General features: G+C 39.1%; 1 protein-coding gene across 5 annotated transcripts in view; it reads left to right on the forward strand.

The window, feature by feature from the left end:
* The first annotated feature begins 4,383 nt into the window (after positions 1-4,383).
* LOC148344137 (membrane-associated phosphatidylinositol transfer protein 2-like) overlaps positions 4,384-21,536 on the forward strand; it is a 31,586-nt gene continuing 14,433 nt past the window's right edge. For 4 of the 5 annotated variants that reach the window (XM_088293767.1, XM_088293796.1, XM_088293787.1 and 1 more), the window contains exons 1-12: positions 4,384-4,464; positions 10,362-10,576; positions 10,859-10,980; positions 12,284-12,517; positions 13,147-13,473; positions 14,828-14,923; positions 18,866-18,970; positions 19,051-19,118; positions 20,128-20,199; positions 20,626-20,870; positions 21,030-21,219; positions 21,368-21,487. In XM_088293767.1, coding sequence (XP_088149893.1) covers positions 4,387-4,464; positions 10,362-10,576; positions 10,859-10,980; positions 12,284-12,517; positions 13,147-13,473; positions 14,828-14,923; positions 18,866-18,970; positions 19,051-19,118; positions 20,128-20,199; positions 20,626-20,870; positions 21,030-21,219; positions 21,368-21,487 — 1,872 coding nt within the window. In that variant the 5' untranslated portion in view covers positions 4,384-4,386. The remainder of the gene's footprint in view (positions 4,465-10,361; positions 10,577-10,858; positions 10,981-12,283; positions 12,518-13,146; positions 13,474-14,827; positions 14,924-18,865; positions 18,971-19,050; positions 19,119-20,127; positions 20,200-20,625; positions 20,871-21,029; positions 21,220-21,367; positions 21,488-21,536) is intronic. The other variant, XM_088293778.1, reaches the window with a different exon arrangement.

Below are 21,536 nucleotides of genomic sequence, written 5' to 3' on the forward strand. Positions count from 1 at the left end.
GCGTATTTTAGGCACGTCAGCTTTTTTCCGCTGCCTGTCTAAGCAAGGATCTCAGAGGGACAGCTTGGAAGTCAAGGTCTTTGGTGGTGTGTGTGTGTGTGGAGGGTCATCAGGGAAAAATATATTTTTTATATTTATATTTATATTTATATTTATATTTATATTTATATTTATATTTATATTTATATTTATATTTATATTTATATTTATATTTATATTTATATTTATATTTATATTTATATTTATATTTATATTCCAAGAAGGCTTCAGATGAGGCGAGCGGTTTCAGCTCTGTGCTTGTGGCCATGCATAGCAGAGTGCCAACGGGATCCTCGCCTCCTGCTTTTTTTTTCGCCACTCTTGCGTCACTGCCTCCAGGGGGGGCTATTTTTAGAACTGGACTAGCATATTCTCCTAGCAAATAACGTCAGGCGCTCTGCTTGCGTATGCCCGGATTATTGTGACGATGCTATTTTTACCCTATGTGTTGTGTGTGGGTATGCGTGTGAGTGTTTTTTTGTTTTTTTCTGGGTCAAACATGGCGCTCGCACACTGGAGTGTTACAGATGCACAGATCTTGCATCTGTATCGAGCTCCAAGGAAAAAGCAGGTGAACAAAGGGCTGCTTGTGTTAATGGTTTGCTGCTGTAAAAGGAGATTATATGTATAGATTATAGCCGTGGTTGCGAAACTGGTGACCACGAGCTGTAGCTTTGGGATCCACAAAAATAATTTACAATCGATGTATTAGCCACATAGGAGAACCGGCAGACAATAAAAAAAAAAAATGTTCACGTCTTCCTGCCTTAGTTGTGTTCCAATTCACTCATTCACTGGAAAGCAGAGGGATTTAGGGGGTATTAGAGCTTTTATTCCGATTTATGAGAAAATTCGGGTTATGTCGCCAGCATAGGAACGGAACTCCTTCGTAGCCCGAGAACCGCCTGTATTATTATTACATTGCGATAGTCACAGGGCTATAAAAGTCGCAATGATTAGTTGTTCTTCGTAGAGGATAAACAACACATTCCAAAAACTATAGTTACTGTATATCATGTGTTGATTCAATCTTTGTGTTGAAATATTTGTTCTGTTACTTGTTGTAAAGTGCGTTGATCTAAGTTCACTGTCACCTTACAGTGCTTGTACTTTAGTCCAAATTGAAATGTCAATATAAAGGATTGTCAATTTCTATTGAGATAAACTTGGTATCAAATTGCATTATTTAAGAAGGAAAGTCATAATGAGGTTTGGGCTCCCAAACCTTGCAACCTTCCCCGCTAAATTCAGGCTCTTCGGTCCAGAGACCTCTCGGGCTTTGGTGCCGCGGGCTTTCCTTGCGGCCCCTTCCGCTAGCCTACTTTTATCCCAGCTTCTCCCGAGTGGAGAGTTATTTTCGGCAAAAACGTGGTGTCCTGCTCTGATTTGTGTGTGTGTGTGTGTGTGTGTGTGTGTGCCTTTTCTCCTACAAAACGCTGATGGTGTACTTCCCAAAAAAGCAAGTTACAGTTGTCAGTTAGGTAAGCGCTTGCTTGTCTGTATGTGCTTGCGAGCTCAAGTCATGTGCGGTGCCCACTCAGGATCCTTCCCGGAGGTTCACGAGCTATAGGTTGAGGATCTGAAAAAATAATTTGCAATAAATGTTTGTGTTGTAGAATTTAATAGTGGATTCATAGCTCCCAACCAATTAATGCTCCCTTCCTTAGCTTTGGACCAATTATAAGCTCTGACATGATTGTGACTCAACACATAGGCCTAAATCAATATATAGTCTTTTTTTTTTTTTTTTTTCAATTTACTGAAGTACTTTTTTTTTCAAAAACAAAATTCATTTTGTTCTTCTAAAATAATGTCCCATTTTTTGGAAGACTAAAGGTGACTGTTCCAGAATGACATTTTTTAAATTAACCTGTTAAACAAAATATTACTTTTTTTTCCATTGTTTAACCTTGACTTTAATATCATGTTATGATTTTCTGTTGGAAAAATTGGACTTTGTTCTCATAAGGTTACATGTGCTTATCCCAACAAAATATTATTTTTTCTTGAAAAAAAACCCCAAACAATTATTCTTATAACATGCAAATGTTTCTCTCTAAAATATTGAAGATTGAATAACTTGTTATCGTCACTTAAAGTCTTTTTTTTATGTCCAGGGGGTCTTGGAAGAAAAACAAATCATGAATTGGCGTCAATAGTCTCTCTGCCTTTTTTTTTTTTCATTTACACATATTTTTAAACATTTTTGCTCTGACTAAAGATAGCATAAAGTGGATTATTACAAGAAAAAAGTTGTATTTTTAAAATTCACTTGTTAAAATGTTACTCTCTTCCTTCATTAAACTTAAACTTACATATCCTAATACTAAGTTTTTGTGTGTGCGTTTTTAAATAACCTTTGATGATACAATTCCAACAAAGGCAAGGTACAGTACAGTGGTGAACAAAATTTCAAGCTTGTTATTACCACTCCCACTTAAAATGTAGTGCAAAATAAACATCAAAGAGAACAATTTAACCACAATGCATAACTTTTTCTTAATAGTCTATTTGTCCGAAGAGGAAAGAGGATTTTGCGACAAGTGTGGTCACGGAACGTAGTCCATTAGGTAAGCGTTGCTTGTCTGCATGTGCCCGCAGGCTTAAATGTTGTGGGGCATCCACTAAAAAACACGCAAGAGTGGCCCCCAGTACCGTGCAACTCCAGGTGCCGCCACCAAAGCTGCTCTTTGTTTGCTGGATAAATACCACGGTGGGAGCTATTAGCGTGGCCGTGGCGATTATGGGCCAGCCGCCAGAGAAACATGCTCAGGAATGAGTGGATGTTAAGCTTATGCAATGCTTGCGAGTCACTTTTGGACGCGTAGGTCGCTCTTTCTTACCTCATACGAGCTCAACCGCACAAAAAAAAAAAATGGATACTGGTAAACCTGCACAAGTACAAATAATTTGTTCCTGTGCTTAAATATTCTCTTCAGATAGCTTTTCTTGGTTATTCATTTTTCCAATGACTTTTCACATTTACACCCTCCATTTTGAAACAGATAATTTCTATGCCTTACTTTGTCTAAACTATGATTAAACAATCAAAAACAAATAAAACACTAAATATGTAAAGAAAAGAGTTCAGCTTTTGTATAACATTAAATATGTATTTTATGTTTTATTTAATGGAGAACTGACTCAGCAGTTTGCTTGTTTTAATTTAAATCGTTTTTTTTTAAAAGAAGTCATTAAAATCCTCTTTTCCCAAAAAGAAGACAAATTATTGATCTTGCAACTTTTATAAAAAGAAAATGTTTTAAGATACTAAATGTTTATTTTTAATCATCTTTCAGCTTAATCCTTTTTACAATTGTGTTACATTTTCAGTGAGTCATTGTGAAATTCTTTATTTAATCTATTTTATTTAAAAATAGGACAAACTATTAATGTGGCACGTTTATAAATAGAAATACTTTGGAGTCAATTATTTATTTTATAGTCTTTCAAGTTTCCTCTTTCTAGCAATTTTTTTTTCATTTAAAGTCCGTCATTAAAATTGGTGTTGTTTGGTTTTGGATTGGACCGACAAAACCAAGACCAAACTTAACCGAGCTAATCATCAAAAGAACATCAATTTGTACCTACAGTGAAGCTTGTTTATTTTTTATTTTAGGATCAAAATATTGCTTTCATTTCGTGTCAGAAAAAGTTTGGAACTGATTTATCTCTTCCTAAGGTTTTTATATTAAAAAATCCTGACATTTGCGCAGGGGTGTGTAGACTTTTTATATACAGCACCCACACGTTACGTATATCCGCCCACTGCGCTCGGCTGGTGCCCGGCACGTGCTCGTTTCAGGGCGGCTATTTGTACAATTGTTAAGGTTGTGGGGGGCCGGGAGAGAGGGGGGGGTTGCACGATGTGAACATTACGCAATGCTCCCCACTAAAACTCTAATCCCTCTTATTGCTGAGTGAGCCCCCTCGTGACGGAGCCCAAGGTCCGGGGACACTTGTCAGGACCACACATACACACGCGCACACACTAAGCATCGACCCTGTGTATAAGTAGAGAAGTTTATCAAGGGAAGGGCTTACTTGATCAGGAGATGCTGGATGGAGAGAGAGCGCATATGGAGTACAGCTCACTGTGAGACGTGCTATTTTTTTTCCCAATAGTTGAGCATTTTCAAACTTTTTCTCATGGGATCTAAATTTCTTCCCCTCTACAGGAACCACCTATGAGGACGTCGACGTGGCTGATTTGACGCGTCGCTTGTAGGAAACCAAAGTTTCTCCTCTTCCCCCTTCCCTTCCTTTCCCTTCCCCTTTCCATTCCCCCTCTACCCTATCAGTCTTCACCTCAGCCCCCCTTTTCCAAACCCCACCCCACCCTCCACCATGCTGATCAAGGAGTACCGCATCCCCATGCCCATGAGTGTGGAGGAGTACCGCATCGCCCAGCTCTACATGATCCAGGTGAGGTAGAGGGACAAGGTCAGCAAGGCCTAAACGCTATCAGAAGGCAGGCCCTGACCGATATGGATTTTTTTTTAGGCCGATGCCAATTCCTATATTTGTCAGAAAAAATATAAAAAAAATATATAATCTTTCCCCATCAAAATGAATGCACTGGTGACCCCAGAAATAATAGCACTCTCTAGTGTTGTACTTAATAAAATCATACATACGGTTTTGGTATATATATATATATATATATATATATTAAAAACCCAAAGTAAATCAAAAAATTTAAAAAAAAAAGAAAAAATATTTACTTTGGTCATACTGGTGAAATGCTAGGACGGAAGCGCTTTAAAAGGCCAGAGGATGAACGGGGATACAGGATAATTATTTTATGAAAAAGGACAGAGGGATGATGACGGAAGGGTGCCCAGGTCGCGGACGAAGGATGATGTTCCCATCTTTGACAAATATATTGACATTCAAACATTACCCCCAAAATCAATCAGCAAACAATTTGCCGATTTTATCAGATTTTTCTCTCTGTGGTTAAGTTTAAAAAAGTTAAAGAGAAAGTATTGTAAAAAATTCAAAAATGTTGTCTCTAATTCATATGTTTATTGTTCTAAGTGTTCGGGGACCAAAAAAGTAGTTATTAATTTACTCTATATTTTTTTTTCAGTTACTCGTCTGATTAAACTGTTATCTGTTTTGTTTAGTTTTTTTCCTTTTCTGCTTTACACTTTCAGGCGCAGCCCCTAAAAAATCCATATTGGTCGGGGCCCTAGTTATGACACTACGACACCGATGCTAACTTAAAAGTTATACTGGTTTTATTACACACCTAATTCCCTTAGTCTGGTTTAGTTTAGTTTGACAGCATACATCAACTTCGAGTGACAATAATCATCTTGAGGCCTCTTGAAGAATTGCTGAACAATACTTCAACTCGTGAGTGGGTTCACTCGTATCTTAAAGCACCACTGTATCAGAATGCCCTTTATTGTCATTATACTCAGTGTACAGCGAGATTCCCCTCTCCAGTGCAAATATAATAAATAGTTGAATTAAATATATCAATTAAATTAGAGAGCAATCACATGTCTCGATTCTGGTTCACGCTAATCACAAGCTGGGGTGAGGATGTGAGAGGGGATACATATACTGCAGTGTCTCCATCTTTAAAGTCAGTCGCTTCCATATCATTTTTCAGAGGCGGTACAATTTTGATCATACGGGCAGGGGGAAATTTGCGCAATTGCAGCTTTCCTAATGTCCAAGGTTGCCCGAGCCGGAAGACGTGCATTTATTAGGCAGAGGTGGCCACTTCCAGTTTTGATATGCAGCGAAAACCCTGCATTTTTTTTCTCCTCATTTGGTGCGCGCACATGCTGGAGGATTTGTTTTAATCTTGCGGTGCAGCCAGCTGATCCGCTGCACACAGAGGAGAAAGGCCGACTCGTCATAACGTTCTGCATTATTTAATGGTATATGTACTTGACTCTACTGTCTACCCTTTTTACCTTTGAGACTTTTTTTATTTAGATCTGCTGTGTACAGTAATCCCCGCTAGTCAGGGCCATTTCAGGACCGTCTGGGGGGCACCAGGAAAGAAGGACCACGGAGAGACCCTTCATCAGAATAAAATAGAAGCTGCATATTAGGACTTGATCGATTTTGAAAAATAATCTATTTGTGTCCAACACACACTTTTTTTTTAGAAAACACGAGCAATAAATGAATCAGTATACATTTATTATACTTAAATGTTTCGGTTTCATAGGTTAGGCTTATGCTGAAATTAACACAAATCAACCATGAATTAATATGAGACTGTTTAATTGCTTAAATTAGGGTTGATAACTTAGTAAACACTTTGACTCGCAGTTTTTTTGGTGTTCACTAGAAAAACTTGGAACATGAGTCACCAGCCGCAGAAGCAGGAAGCCCATACTCATGTATGCAAAAATGATCTCAGGATTTCTGTATTTCGTTTTGTTTTCTCTTTGATGTTTTGCATGCCGACGCATCGAGCATGCAAAGGTGAGCCGTTAACACCAGTGGCCCGTAGTTACCTTTCCCCCTGACCCGCACCGCCTCGTTGATGGGAGGCTGCCGTCTCTGTGGCAACCGTGACATCAGCAGCAGCAGCGTGCCAGTGGTCAGGAGGGCTTGACGGCAAAAAAGAGAGAGTTATGGGAAGGAAATTGGGGGGGATTTTGGCTGCAGAGCATTTACATTATCAAGCGCCCTGTAACATTTGTGGCATTAGTTTAGCTTCTTTTTTTTTCCGATTTATCTATGGCATAAAATAAAGGGTTAGTTGTTTTACTGTGAATAATGGAAACGAAAAAGACTAATATTTTTTTTTTCATATACATTTAGCTTTCGTATTTTTGTTTTATTTAAAATACTTGATTCATTTGTTGTATATTGGACGAAAACAGACACGGTTGTAATTAGTAAGTTGTTTTTATAATAATATTTATAAATGTATACATTATTATTATTAATTATTGTAAAATTTATTATAAACAATACAATATTGGAAGAACTTTTATTGTTGTATTTGATTCTTTATTCAAAATATCCTGGATGAAAATGTTTTAACCAGTTTTCAAATAATTTATTTCTCATTTCTCTTGGTTTCTTTAGTTATTGTAAATAAAATAAAAACCAACAGCAACTGACATATAGTGGATAACATTAAATTATTGGCTAATTGATTACAATAAAATGATTAATAAGTGAATTAATTGTTTTCTAAAAAATAAACTGCATATAAATATTTTTTAAACCTTTTGCTTGCTCAAGAGTCCCACAATATTAGTTGCAGTAACATTTATTAATTGATATGTATTTATTCATGGGTGTATTTCTTTAACTCATTAATTTGTTAATTTATGTATTGAAAATAATTTAAAAAATATCGAGCTACTGTAGAAATATTTTACACTTCATTAAATCATTTGTCCATCCGTTCACTGGAAAAAAAGTCCTTGTATCAAAGTTTGACTCCTCCTGATATACAGTAGATGTTCTGTGGTTGCCTGGTTGCCATGGCAACAGCAGCAAATGCTTCGTCGGTGTGTCCTCTATCCCTTCTTCCCGCTTTCGTCCTCAGTGACGACTCATTTTGAATTCATCCTTGCCGCTGTCAGGATCGGGTGCGAAATGAAATATGGCTGCCGCCGCGTCTCTGCATCTCAATCAGGAAACTCCATGAACTAACTTGCACCAAAAAAACAAAACAAAAACAGGATGTGACTCCCTCACTCATTCAGCAGAAGCCTTTTGCGGTGGTGATGCTGTTTTAGTTGGTGATGACTTGACTGCAGCTTGGCCAAAACGTGACGCAGACTTCACGGTGGTTCAGAGGCCTGTGCGATATGGCCTTCAAACGAAATCTCAGATTTTTTTTTCTCAAATTCAACTTCAGTTTTAATTATTATTTTTTTGTTTTAATTGCAAGTGAAACTAAAAAAAAATTGCTTTTGCTTTTTTGCGTGGGTCCTCAGGTTTCCTCCCCGATTCCAAAAACATGCCTGGTAGGTTGATTGGACACCTTGAATTGCCCCTAGATGTGTTTGTGAGTGCAGATGTTTGTTCTTCTTTGTGTGCTGATTGGCTGGCAACCAGTTCAGGGTGTACCCCGGCTACTGCCCGAAGATAGCTGGGATAGTCTCCAGCACCCTCACGACACTTGTGAGGAGAAGCGCTTCAAATAATGGATGGATGGATAGAATATAAATAATTAAACCGTTATTGCTTTGTTTTTTTTTTCTTCATTTCAAAGGACATTGTGGTGATCCTTCTGGTGAGCATATTTTTGCCACCTGCGGGGATCTAACACATAAAGTAGATCCAAAGCTCCTTAGGAACTTGAATTAATATCACTCGTTTTTTGCTGAGGATAAAGAATATATATGTCTGTGATTATTGTTACATTATCGGTCTGGTAGGGCTGGATATTAGCTCTTTTAAAGCCAGCAAAAATTGGCCACTTTTTGCCAATTTTTATCTCTGTTTTAAAGTTAAACCAATGCTAAAAGACAAAACAATTCAAATGTTCTCCCTTATCTAATTCATATCTTTATATTTGTAATCCATCAATTGCACACATTTTTTATTTATTCACCTATGACATTTCCCCTCGTAACCTATGTTGTTGTTTCAAATACACAACATGTGATTCTTTGTTTAGTTTGTCAGTAAACTTCAGCTTTCCTGTTTTTTTTCTCTCTGCCAAACTGCTGCTTATTGTGAAGTGAGTTAAGTTCAGTGCCAAAATACTTAGGAAAAAAATGCAAACATTGTGCTGCATTCAGCAAGTCGCGAGTTAATTGCCAGACTTGATTCCTGCAGTCAATTTAGGGCGGGGAAAACATGGAGAGGCCATGCGATGAATCAGCTCAGTCTGCGGGAGGAGGAGAACACTGAGCGTCGGGCGTAGCAGACCTCGTTACCGATGACAGGTCATTCATTAGCCGCAGGTGCCGCTCTCTACAGCAACGCAGAAGCAGCGCAGCTCCCACCACCCAGACGCTAGGAATAAAGGGATCCAGTACAGAAACTGCTCACAGTTTTGAGGGCAACAAAACCATATTTGGTGACAAATGAGAGCTAATAATGCACTGTGTGTTCTCAAACAGTTCCCTTCTCAGTATTAAAAATGACAGAAGAATATTTGGAGATGAGACTTGGGAACATAATTGGTGACAGAAGTGAGATCTCAAAATGTACATTTCAAATATACCATTATCTGAGCCGCTTCTCCTCAGGAGGGTCAAAGGGGATGCTGGAGCCTATCCCAGCTGTCATCAGGCTGGGTACACCCTGAACCGGTTGCCAGCCAATCGCAGATTTCAAATAGAAATTTCCCAAAATTGGTCATTTCAGTTTTCTTAAAGCTTCACTTTGACTTGACATAAATATACTGGAAACAAAAATATACAAAATATGTACAGATAAATTCCTCCCGCTTTCTATGGGGCTTGCAACTTTATTTGGTCACAGAAGCGGAAGCTCAAAATGTACTGAATGTTGTTCCAGTATTAAAATATGACCTTACATGACGTGCAGACATCATTTTCGATGACAAGCCATTACTGGGTTCTTGGAAACATATTTGGTGACAAAAGTGGGAGCTAAAAAAAAGTACATTTCAACCAAATACATTAGTTACCTGCAGCGTTTTAAAAACGACCTTACATTATGTGGAGACGGTGTCTTTCAACGAGCCCCTTCAGGGGCTTGGAACCATATTTGGACACCGAAGCGGGAGCTCAAAATGTTGTAAACAAGTTCCCTGTGACCTATTAAGGTGACGTTATGTTATGTGGAGACCAGAGGCTGACGTTTGTCGGGGAATCCCGCAAGTCACGGGAAATGATGGGAGTCAACTTTACCTTTAATCACGGGATTCGGACGGTACAGTATGAAAAATTCACAGGAGCGGGAGGGTCAATGAGGAAGAGGGTACGATACACTTTTATTTATTTTTAATTAATTTATATGTTTATTTTAAGTGTAACCAACCTCCAAAATGGGAGCAGCACGGGATGCAGAGTTATTTTCACCGGGACGGGACCAAAAATTGTTTTATTTTTTTGTCATGGTTGACAACAGAGTGGTACCGGACTTATTCTGTGGGAGTGGGATGCGACGGGAGTGAAAATCCATTCCCGTGTCATCCTCTAGTGGAAACTACAAGCCCTTTATTGGTTATTGGAACCATATTGGTGACACGAGTGAGTGCTAAAAAAATATGTACATTTCTCCAAAATCGTCCTTTGGATTTTGTAAAAACTCCACCTTTCACTTAATAGAAAATTCAAGTACTGGAAATTGCTTGGAAGGTTTTCTGAGTGCCAAGGTTCCATGTTCCATGTTTTATTTTCTTCTTATGGCAGAAAAAGAGCCGCGAGGAGAGCTGTGGCGAGGGCAGTGGCGTGGAAATCCTAAAAAACAAACCGTACACGGACGGACCAGGCGGGACGGGCCAGTACACGCACAAGGTTTACCACATCGGCATGCACATTCCCAGCTGGTTCCGCTCCATCCTGCCCAAAGCGGCGCTGAGGGTGGAAGAGGAGTCATGGAACGCCTACCCTTACACACGCACGCGGTGAGACCTTTATGTTTGGTTTTAACAAATATTTTCGAGCAAAAAGTACTAATCTTGTAAGAATCAGGTTGTATATTTTTTAGAAGAAAATTAAAATCTTACAAGAATAAATATATTTTTGAGGGAAAAACAAATATAAAACTAGAAAATTGTGTATTTTTTAATTTGTCATTTTTTAAATATTTTTTATTTTAGCATTTCAAGATTGTAATGTATGCCAATAAATTTTAAGACTCAAACTACCGTAAAAGCACCATTTTGTTTCCTGTCTGTTCCTTTCAGATACACGTGTCCCTTTGTAGAGAAGTTCTCCATCGATATCGAGACGTACTACATGAGCGATACTGGCAACCAGCCGGATGTTTTCAACATGTCGACCGCCGACAAGAGGCAGAGGACCGTCGGTAAGGCCGGAAAGCATTTTGGTGTCAACAAACACTTTTCATGCAGCATTTTCTGCACTGATGCTGCATAGGGATGGGCGATATGGACTTAATATCAAATCGCTTCCTGTTTTCCACATGAGGTGCTGCTGAGGCCCCCTTGTGGCCTACGAGTGCTACTGCAATGCTTTTTTTTGTCCTCAAGAGTTGTAGTAACAGTAGTACTAGTAGTAGTACAATAACCAATGATAATGGAATTAATTTTGTTGTGATTTGAAGTGATAGAAATACAGTTATTTAATAATAATATGATCATAATATAGTATTATAATATTTTTAGTCAATTAAATAGTTTTATCTTGAGGTATATATTTTGAAACGGTTGATGTATTTATTTTTGTTAACATTGGGCTTTTTCAATTTTGGAGAATTTTAAACATGTACGACAATAGTTTTTTTGTTGGGTATTTCTTAAATGAAAAATGCACCAGATTTATGGTATTATTTAAATGTATTTGAATTTAAAAAATAAACTAAAATTGAATTATTTTTAGGAAATCAAAACAGTATTCAATTTGATTATTTTAAAGTTTGAGTGAAAAAACTATTTTATTTGTCCTTTTAATGTTAATTTTTTTCCAGTTTGTCAGTTACTTTTAAAATGTTTTGACTTTTAAAACTGTATTTTAGGATATTTAAAAAAAACAGCACGTTTTATGGTATTTCAACAAATTATGCAATTTCCGTGGTTTTCTTTTTTTAAGAATAGTGTCATAATAATAATAATCTAATAATAATAATAATAGTAATCTTTTTATATAATTACAAATGTTTAGTTTTCTTTTGTTAATTTGAAAAACTATCGCTTTTTCTGTTTTTAATTGTATTTTTACTAAAATCATTGTTTTATTTACTTTTGGGAAGATTTTTTTTATTTACAAATCTTTAAGGATATTTGAAAAAAAAATCATGCGGAAAAGAATATCAACAAAAAAAACGTGTGGCTATTCTCATCCTTGAAGTATTTTTAAAAGTTGTATTAAATGTTTATTATGGCGTTCAAAACATGTATAGAGTTATTTTTATTATTTGGGTACTTAAAACTGGATACAAGTTTTTTTTTAAGATATTTCAAAATTTTATTGCATGTTTTAATTGTATTTTTAAAATTATATTCACCTGTTTAATTGCATAATAAAAACAAATTGTATTTTTAAGTAACCACAAAATTACAGAATTTGTTGTTTTTTGGGAGTATTTTTCTTTTCTTTTTTTTTTTTAAATTTGTGTTTCATTTTTCTCTCTTTTTTTTTTTAATCGGCAGACCCAATTGACATAGTGACGGACCCCATCGCTCCCCACGAGTACAAGGCCGAGGAGGACCCCCGGCTCTACAAGTCTGCCAAGACCCAGCGGGGCCCCCTGCTGGACGACTGGATAGAAGAGTACAACAACAACCCGGGCAGGACGCCCATCATGTGCGCCTACAAACTGTGCAAAGTGGAATTCCGCTACTGGGGCATGCAGTCCAAGATTGAGAGATTCATCCATGACGTTGGTGCGCACTTTTTGGAAGTTATCATTATTCTCCTATTCTTCCTTTTTTGGACGTTCTCAACCAATTCAAACCTTTTCACTTTCAACTCTTTGGCTTGTTTGGGTCATTAACATAACAATCACCTCATTTACCGAATTGCCAGGTTATGAGATATTTGTTGTATTTACCTCCTTCTTCCACATTTCTCGACCCAGCCTCACATTCTACATTTAATAATAATTACATAAAAATTCCCATCGCCGTCAGCTCAAAATTGCATTTTCTAGGTTCTAATAATCTTATTTTCCTACTTTTTTGACATCCTCCTCCTTCCACATTTGTCAACCGACTCAAATTGCTCCGATAGTTAGTGACATTTACGGAACTTTTTATCACGTTTTTTTTTCAGTACTTTACATTTCCATGACGCGTACAGTTTACATATTCTAACTCCTCCTACCACATCCACTTCAACATGTTAACTTCCTTCGAGTCATACGTGAAACTATTTACTTCATTCCTCAAATTCACACATTTTCACAACTGTCTTTACTGTACGTTGAACATACTTTGAATCCACATTCTCATGCAATTTCTACAGAAATTGCATTCTGTTCTGACCATTACCTTGCTGCATTCCTTTCTCGTAGGACTACGAAAGGTAATGGTACGCGCCCACCGGCAGGCCTGGTGCTGGCAAGACGAGTGGTACGGTCTGACCATGGAGGACATCAGGCTGCTGGAGCTGGAGACCCAGCTCACTCTGGCCAGGAAAATGGCGCAGTTCTGCCAGGTGGAGGAGGCCACCGAGGCCAACGGGGACACTCCGCCTCCGGTCAAGGAGCAAGAGGCTAAGGGGACGGCGGAGGCGGAGGTGACGGTCAGCGGCTCGGGTACCAACACGCTGCAGCCCCGCAGCGTGCTCACCAAGCAGTGGTCCACCTCTTCGCGCTCTTCACGCTCCTCAAAACGAGGAGGTGAGAGTTTCTACTCCCGCCTGTGTTCAACCATGACTCGTTGGGTTTGTGATTTTTGCATAGCATGGAGGGAGAGTGTTTACAGAGGCTTAGAAAGTCTTGAATTGGATTTTTAAAATGTAGGATTTTTTTAAACTTATTTTAGGATTTTAAACAAATATTAAATGGTTAAAAATATACTTTAAGGGTTAATATGTGATTATTATATTTAGACTATTTTTAAAAAACTATTGTGATTTAAGATATATTAAATATTGCATTCCACATTTTTAATAAATCTAACTTTTAAAATAGTTTTACGTTATTTAGAATAAATATGTAATAACTGTATCAAGTATTATTTTTCAGATTACCTTTAAAAATATTTGGGGTATTTGACAAATGTATTGAATATATTAGTGTAATTCAATAACTATTAAATTTATGAATGTATATTTTTAAGATTTTAAAAATGACATTTTTATGTCCTTATAGTGAAGCTGTTTTTTCATGGTTAATGCTTTTTTAAAATAAATATTGCATATTAAAATAGTTTTTAGAATACACTACTTTCAATAAATATTGAATACTTATTAGGTGGGTTTTAAATGTATGAATTTCAAAATTAAATTGAATAATTTTATTTTTAGTATCCAAGAGATAGATGTTAAAAATTAATATATTTCTGCTGAAAAAAAATTATGAAAGTGAACGAACCCCAAATGGGCGGTGCTTCACTGTATTACATAACAACCTGTTGGCTTACAACGGGGCTATTTTTAGCAACCACAGCAGCATCTCCCCCCCCACACTCCACTGGCGGGTGGCGGGGGCTGCCTGCTACCCTTGCCAAGATTCCTCACGCTCACACACATGGCTCCTTGCAGGCCTATTATTACAAGTAGCATGACATCCCAGACCAGCTCCAACTGTAACCTCTCCACCATGATGGAGAAAACCTTCTAATTTCCTCTTTTTGGCCAATGTGCCGTCCAAATACCTGGGAGCTGTGCGCATGAGTCTGTTGCATGTTTATATAACACCATGTGTGTAGGAGTGGAAGCTGCTGGTGCAACATTTCTTTGATTTAGGTTGAGCGAGTGTGTTAAAACAAGCTGGAAAACTCAAACTGTCCCGCGCTACATTGTGTTGGGATTTTAGTGCCGCAGATATTGTTGTCACGATGCCAACATTTTACTCTGATACTATACCTGCAAATACCTAGATAGCGGTACTGAAACAGTGCCATTGCAACATTTGAAAACATCAGTAAGAAGCAGTGAATAGCTGACAGCTGAACAATTTCTGCGTAAAACGTTTTTTAAAAGTATGTTTTCCTAAATGTGTTTAACGTCCAATATTTTGTCCTTGGCAGTGAGCCCGTCCCGACACAGCATCTCGGAGTGGAGGATGCAGAGTATCGCGCGGGACTCGGACGACAGCTCGGACGAAGAGTTCTTTGATGCTCATGGTAAGGCACGAAGAGGAAGTAGCTTGGCGCAATTTGACCAGATCCAATACAAGATCGAAACAGGCGTCTTTAATTTAAAAGTTAGCCATGGTACTCTCCAGGCCCTATGGAGGCAGAAGTTTGTGTTAAATTACGCGGCCATGTAATGCCATCCTTCCTTCCTTCCTTTCTTGTACCCATTCTTCCTTCCTTTTTCCCATCCTTTCTTTCTATAATTCCGTCTGTCCTACCTTCATTCTTTCCTCCATCCTTCTTTCCAACGTTCCTCTCTCCCTCCCATCGTTCCTTCATTAATGCCATAACTCCATCCTTCCTTTCTTCCATACTTCACCCTCCAACTTACTTACTTACTTTCCACCCTTACTTTTTTCCTTCCTTCAATCTGATATGGCCTCCCTTCCTTCTTCCTTTACCTTCCTTTTATTCATCATTCCTTGTCACCTTCTTGCTTTCCATCCTTTCATTCATCTATTCCTTCTTTCCTTCCACCATTCCTTTATTTCCTTTCTGCTTTTCTGTCTTTCATACATTCTTGTCTCCTTCCATCCGTTCTTCTAACAACCCTCTTTTCTTCCATTTTTCAATCATTCCCGTTTCTTTCTCTCCTTTCTTCTGGATATCCTTTCATATATCATCAATCAATGCATCCTTCATTTCTTCCTTTCGTTTTGCCTCCTTTCCTATGGTGCACTACTTGTCCTTGTGATCATTGGCACCATTTCCGCAGTTCTTGTATTGGATCTTAAGGTAAAGCGCGCCACTGATTATACATAGACGTGTTTTTATCCAAGCCTTTTTCCAGGAAGCTGACTCTGCATGCATCTCTCTAACCTCAGATCAGTTCTTAAGCTTCCCAGATACCCAGCATGCTTTGGGCTGCAGTTGAAATAAACCTCCTCCTCCTCCTGCTCCCCCCCATCCACTCCTACGTCCTTCCACCCTGCAGGATGACTTTGTGCCACGACTCTGGCCAAGTGGCTGGAATGTCAAAAGTTCATAAATCACTCTCACTCCCACGATACACCCCGGCAAGCAATAAAAGCTTCCTTATTGTTTGTGTGGCATTTGTTTCATGACATACAGTCTTGACGATGAAACAGCAAGAGGACAAGATGTGTTTTATTTGTCATTAGGGGCACAAAAATTGCGGTTGACGGTTTTAAGGTCGTGCTTCGGTTTGCATTGGGTGCAGGAAGAGAACAAGTCCATCCATCCATCTATCCATTTTCTATTGCGCTTGTCCTTAGTAAGGTCACAGCCTAACCCAGCTGATTTTAGCCAGCCAGTCATATATAAAAAAAAAACATTTACACTCAGGTTCACACAAACAATCTAAACTCTTTAAATAATGTAACATACATGTTTTTGAAATGTGGGAGGATGCCCACACAAGACAGAGAAAACAAATCAACTCCGGATCAGACAGGGCTCTAACCCAGGATCTCAAAACTGTGCGACCAGAACAATGCGCTAAACGCTACCACAGTGTACTGAATCAGAGTCAATGCCATGTAAAATTGAATATAAGAAAACCAATGCAGTTCTCCAAAAATAAATCTCAAATACACTTTATGATGTAATTTTGTCCGTCTGGAAACAAGTTTCGATGTATTTTTCATTTCGGTTTCTGTTTTGCTGTTGTCATCGACAGCTCAATGTTTTTATAATTTCATTAAGATGCAAGAAGGAGATGTCCCAGCCACATAAATTCATATTGGGAGGAATTAGGTCTATACTTAGCCTTAATTGGGCTTATTGTTCCAAAAAGGCAATCATGGCTTTGTTCACTTCCAAAGCCTTGCAAGTCATCCTCGCTGTCAGGCGGAAACCCTGTGTGTCGAAATATGGTCAATGTAATATTTATTTTCATAAATCGATAGTATTGGATCATCCCCACGTTATAAGATATTTTTATAAGCAATTTTAACCAATTTAAAGTTTTGAAAAAAGTTGAGAAAAATGTTATGAATTTGGACATTTGTCTGAAGTTTCATAAAAGACTCAGAAATCTCCGCCTCTTTCTCAATCTGCAGGAGTCCTTCTGCTATGTCGCCTAAAGATTCAAAGTCTGGATGTTTTTGTTGTTTTTTTAGGTAACGGATTAATAAATATGATAATTTAGGTACTTTTGAGTCATCCGGTTTGGTTGAAAATGAATAGTAGTAATTTTCGGTGCTAGAGGAACTGGTCAGCCACGACGGTAAGTGGGTGCAGGTTCATTTGCGCCTAATATACTGTTTGCTTGGTGCATTTTTTTTTTATTGTGTCACTCATGGCTTTTATAGCTCTACAGAATTGGCTGGCATCAGTATTGTTCGCATACCATTGTATTCAATGACAGTGTAATAGATTAACATTTCTTTCTTTTTTTGAGTTAAATTGGCGATTAAACATGACTGTGATGTTGGTGTGCTGATGCTGCTGTACAGCTGTTTATGATAGAAATATAGTACAGAACGATAATAATGTCATGTGAGGTTTGGTAACTCAAGCAAGAGCTTGTTTTGTTTTAATTATTTATTTTTTCCATCAAAAGCAGTGATTTAGATGTGAGGATTCTGCCTGACAGCAAATATATAATTTGGGAAATTAAAGGGACGCTTCACTGATGTTAACATTGGCACTTATATAATAGGTTTGCATGTAAAAATGACATCAGTACTAAAATGCCCCCCCACCTCCAAAAAAAAACACTCTGTAGTGATTTAAGAGCTTTTTTTGTGATGAGATTTACCACAAATTTCCACGACCCTTTTGGAGCTCGGCTTGTTATTTCTTTCTGGTTTCAGCGTCTACGTCACAGCAGGGAGGCAAGCGAGGTAATATTGCTCGATTTGTCAGTTCTGTTGTCGAAGATAGTGACCGATCCCCACCAAAATCCAAATGCACATTACTACTTTTGTCCTCTTCATAAAAGCGTTCTGCACAATAGTTTGGATTTATTGACATCAAGCGTGAGCTCATGAAATCACCTCCACAAAACCAAAAATACAGTGTGGATCTCTTCTCCACTTACAAAGGCTGAAGCGGACAAGAGCAAGAATGCGCACACGAACCCCGACGGGTTATATTTCAGACATTTAGCTACTCAAAAGTTGTGTCAACTCTCAAGATGCAGACGGCGACAGATAGCGGGCAGCCTGCAGCCCAGTCCCTTCAGTGACAAAAAAAAAATCTGTAAAAGGAGAATTTACTCATTTGAATATAACTCTTGTATTGGATCTCATCAGATCTTGCAGGAGAGTGTATAAAAATTATAAACCAGTGGTTCTCAAACTTTTTACACCAAGTGTTCCTTAAAAAAATAGATGTAGCTCTCCAAGTTGGCCTATGTGGTTGTCAAAAGAGACAGGTTTTATTCCTAAAAAGTATTTTAGATTTTCGTGAGCTATTGTAACGTGATGCAAATGTATTGCACTTCAAGTTAAATACAACTCAAATGTAGTTGATCAGTTTGACTCAGCTCACCCATGACCCTCACGAGGACAAGCACTTTTTCACACCATTATTCAGCCGGTTATCCTCACGAGCACACCCTGAACTACTAAACAATTCAACAAAAGTTTTCTAGGCCCAAATCAAGGCAGAGGTGGTTCTATGCTGCCCATTCGCATGCATCGCTCATGTCAGTGTCATTTCTTTCTGGAATGCCAGAAGTGCCCGATTACAAAAGAAATATTTACTCTTCTTCTTGTTGGACAATACTAGAAGTGCCTTTTAAGTGTTTCTAAAACAGCGCCATCTGTTACGGTGGCATAGTATTGCAATTGCAGTTGAAATTACACCCAACTTAATGTATGTGATAATTTAATAATTTCATGATGTCAGAGGATTTATTAGCCAAGGGCGGCCGAAAATCAGGCCAAGCCCTGACTTTAAAAATCTAATGTCGGATTCTATACTAATCTATGTTACTAAATGATCTTTTGTGTGTGTTTGCAGAGGATTTCTCTGACGGGGAAGAGGTTTTACCCAAACAAATCGCCAAGTGGAATTCCAACGACCTCATGGACAAGATCGAGGCGTCCGACATGGAAGAAGCCTCCGGTACGACGAGGAAACAACACATTTGAAACGATCTGTGAGGAAAGCCTGGCCATGATCGCTTTTGTTTGGCGTATTTGCAGGCGAGCTCTTCAAGGACATTACGGTGGACTACGACAGAGCGGCCAGCGGGGAAAGACTAGATGAGGAGGTACGTGTCCACAAACACACTTCCGGATGGAATCCCCAATTTTCCAGAGGTGGCTTCGGCGGGCCTTCTCTGTCCTATAAAAAGCTGTTTGAGCATTTATTTGGTGTCCTTAATATTCAGATAGTCATGTACTCATACTTTCTATTCTCACCTGTAAGACAATTCAGCGCATATTACAAATGTTTTCTCCCCCACTAATAGTGCCACCTTTGGCCTGCTAGTACACAATTAAACATTTCTAGTAAACTACTATGCTGGACTAGTAGGCTCTAGTCGTAACACCAAAATGCCTACTGGTCGTTTTCAGCTTGAGGTACTGGTAAGACAATTAATATTAAATGACACTGTCTTACTGAGCCCCCCCCCCACAACTTTATTTCTGCACAATAGTAGGATCACGTTTTCATACAACAATTAAATGTTACTATTGAGGCAGAACTGCGCTCATCTAGTACTCCTCATGAAGTGTTATACAATTTTATAATGTCACAGTTAGCACTAGTGACCTGTAACCCATGCAGTTTTTCATGTGGTAGTCCTACTAGTAAGGACAAAGAGTTTACTAGTACATGGACCCTAAGCTGATAAGGTATGAATGTTCAATTTTTTTTTCATAAAGCAGTTTGAGCATTCTGAGCATACAATTACACTTTTTGTCCTCAAAATTGTTTTCTGAGTCTGAGTCAGGTAAAATAATTCAATGCACTAGTAGAATGACTGTGTCTTATTAGTCATGTTTTTTCACAGGTTTATCACCTTCTAGTTGGACTTAGTAGTGTTACTGTTGCAGCACAACAGTTAACTCCAAAGATGCGTGCTGTATTTGGTAGGTCAAAAGTGACTTGTATTAAGGAAAAAAGATTGAAAAGACATTCGTTCAAGTTGTGCCCTGAATTGTCACTAGTCAGGACAAACAGCGTACTAGTCCGTGGATCAAGGATATGGACTATATTCTAAAGCAGCTTTCCACCCGGTCCAGCCTTGAGCCTCTGTGTCCTCTTGTGTTCAGATGCGAGCCTCCGTTAGGGTCCCAGCCGATAGTGCTCCCATTCCCACCATCACAGTAACACGGCACCAGTCCGTAAGTAGCTCATACCCAGTTCCCTGTGAGCCCAGCCCTCTAGTTTCCCATGGAAACCTCAAGTCCTGACTCCCCCTGCCCACTTCCGAAGCCAATCCGTGTTACTCCCACCACCTAACCAGCCTTATCGTTCTTCTGTATCCTGTTTGACGTTTTTGGCTAAACCTCGTTGGTTTCCTCAAAATTGACGACTTTGTATAGGATAAGTAAGACGGTATTGACACCACATCAGAGAAAGCTGCAGCATGCTACAACTCCCATCCATTATGACATTGCAAACATAATCTTACAAACATTTACAGAATTTGTGAAGCATGGATGCATTTTCAAGGTGAAAGAGAGGGGGAGAGAGAGAGAGAGAAAAAAGTCTGCATTAAAGCACAAGGTGTTTTGTATTGGTACCTCACGGTCGTATTCACTCCGCAGGATAGCTCGTCCCAGCCGTGCATGCAGCCCTCCAAGATCCACGTGCTCATCTTGGTTCTGCACGGCGGCAACATCCTAGACACGGGCGGAGGCGAGCAGAGCGGCAAACAGGCCGACGTCAACACCATTGGCGCCGCGTTCGATTCCGTCATGCGCGTCCACTACCCGGCGGCGTTGGGCCGGCTCGCCGTCCGCCTCGTCCCTTGTCCTGCCATCTGTGCCGAGGCCTTCTCCCTCGTGTCCAAGTAAGTCAGCATACCATGCGCTGATAAGTAAAATGAAGATGACTCAAGAACAGCCTAATACATGAAAAATAACCTATCATTATTCGTAGTATTTGTACTTGATTACTTCTCATCATTGGTCACTGGTACTGACCGTGCAATATTCGTCTTGTGCGCCAGCCTGAGTCCGTACGGCTACGACGAAGGCTGTCTGTCCAGCAGCCAAGATCACATCCCGCTGGCGGCTCTTCCCCTGCTGGCCACATCTTCGCCTCAGTACCAGGAGGCCGTGGCCACCGTCATCGTCAGAGCCAATCAGGTCTACGCTGATTTCATCAAGTCTCTGGACGGGGCCACCTTCTCCGGCCAGGTTGGTTTGTATTTTTAATACCCTAATTGCTTGCATTTTTATTCTCTTTTCAAAACACCATAAGATGTCACCCTGTCTAAATCGGAATTTGTGTCAAGGAAGTGTGTTGAGATAGGAGGTGCTATTTTTTTTTTTGCTATTTCTATAGGTCTGCCTCATTGGGGACTGTGTTGGAGGAATACTCGGGTTCGATGCTCTGTGCAGCAGCAACCAGACAGTCAATGAAAGCCAGAACAGCAGCCGGAGGGGCAGTCTTGTTAGCGTACAGGTGATCAATATGACAATCATCACAAACTTGTCAAGATTCATTCACTGAA

This window comes from Idiotropiscis lumnitzeri, chromosome 1 (assembly GCF_059441095.1).
Source record: "Idiotropiscis lumnitzeri isolate Australia: NSW breed Sydney's pygmy pipehorse chromosome 1, RoL_Ilum_1.0, whole genome shotgun sequence".
Classification (NCBI taxonomy): Eukaryota; Metazoa; Chordata; class Actinopteri; order Syngnathiformes; family Syngnathidae; genus Idiotropiscis; species Idiotropiscis lumnitzeri.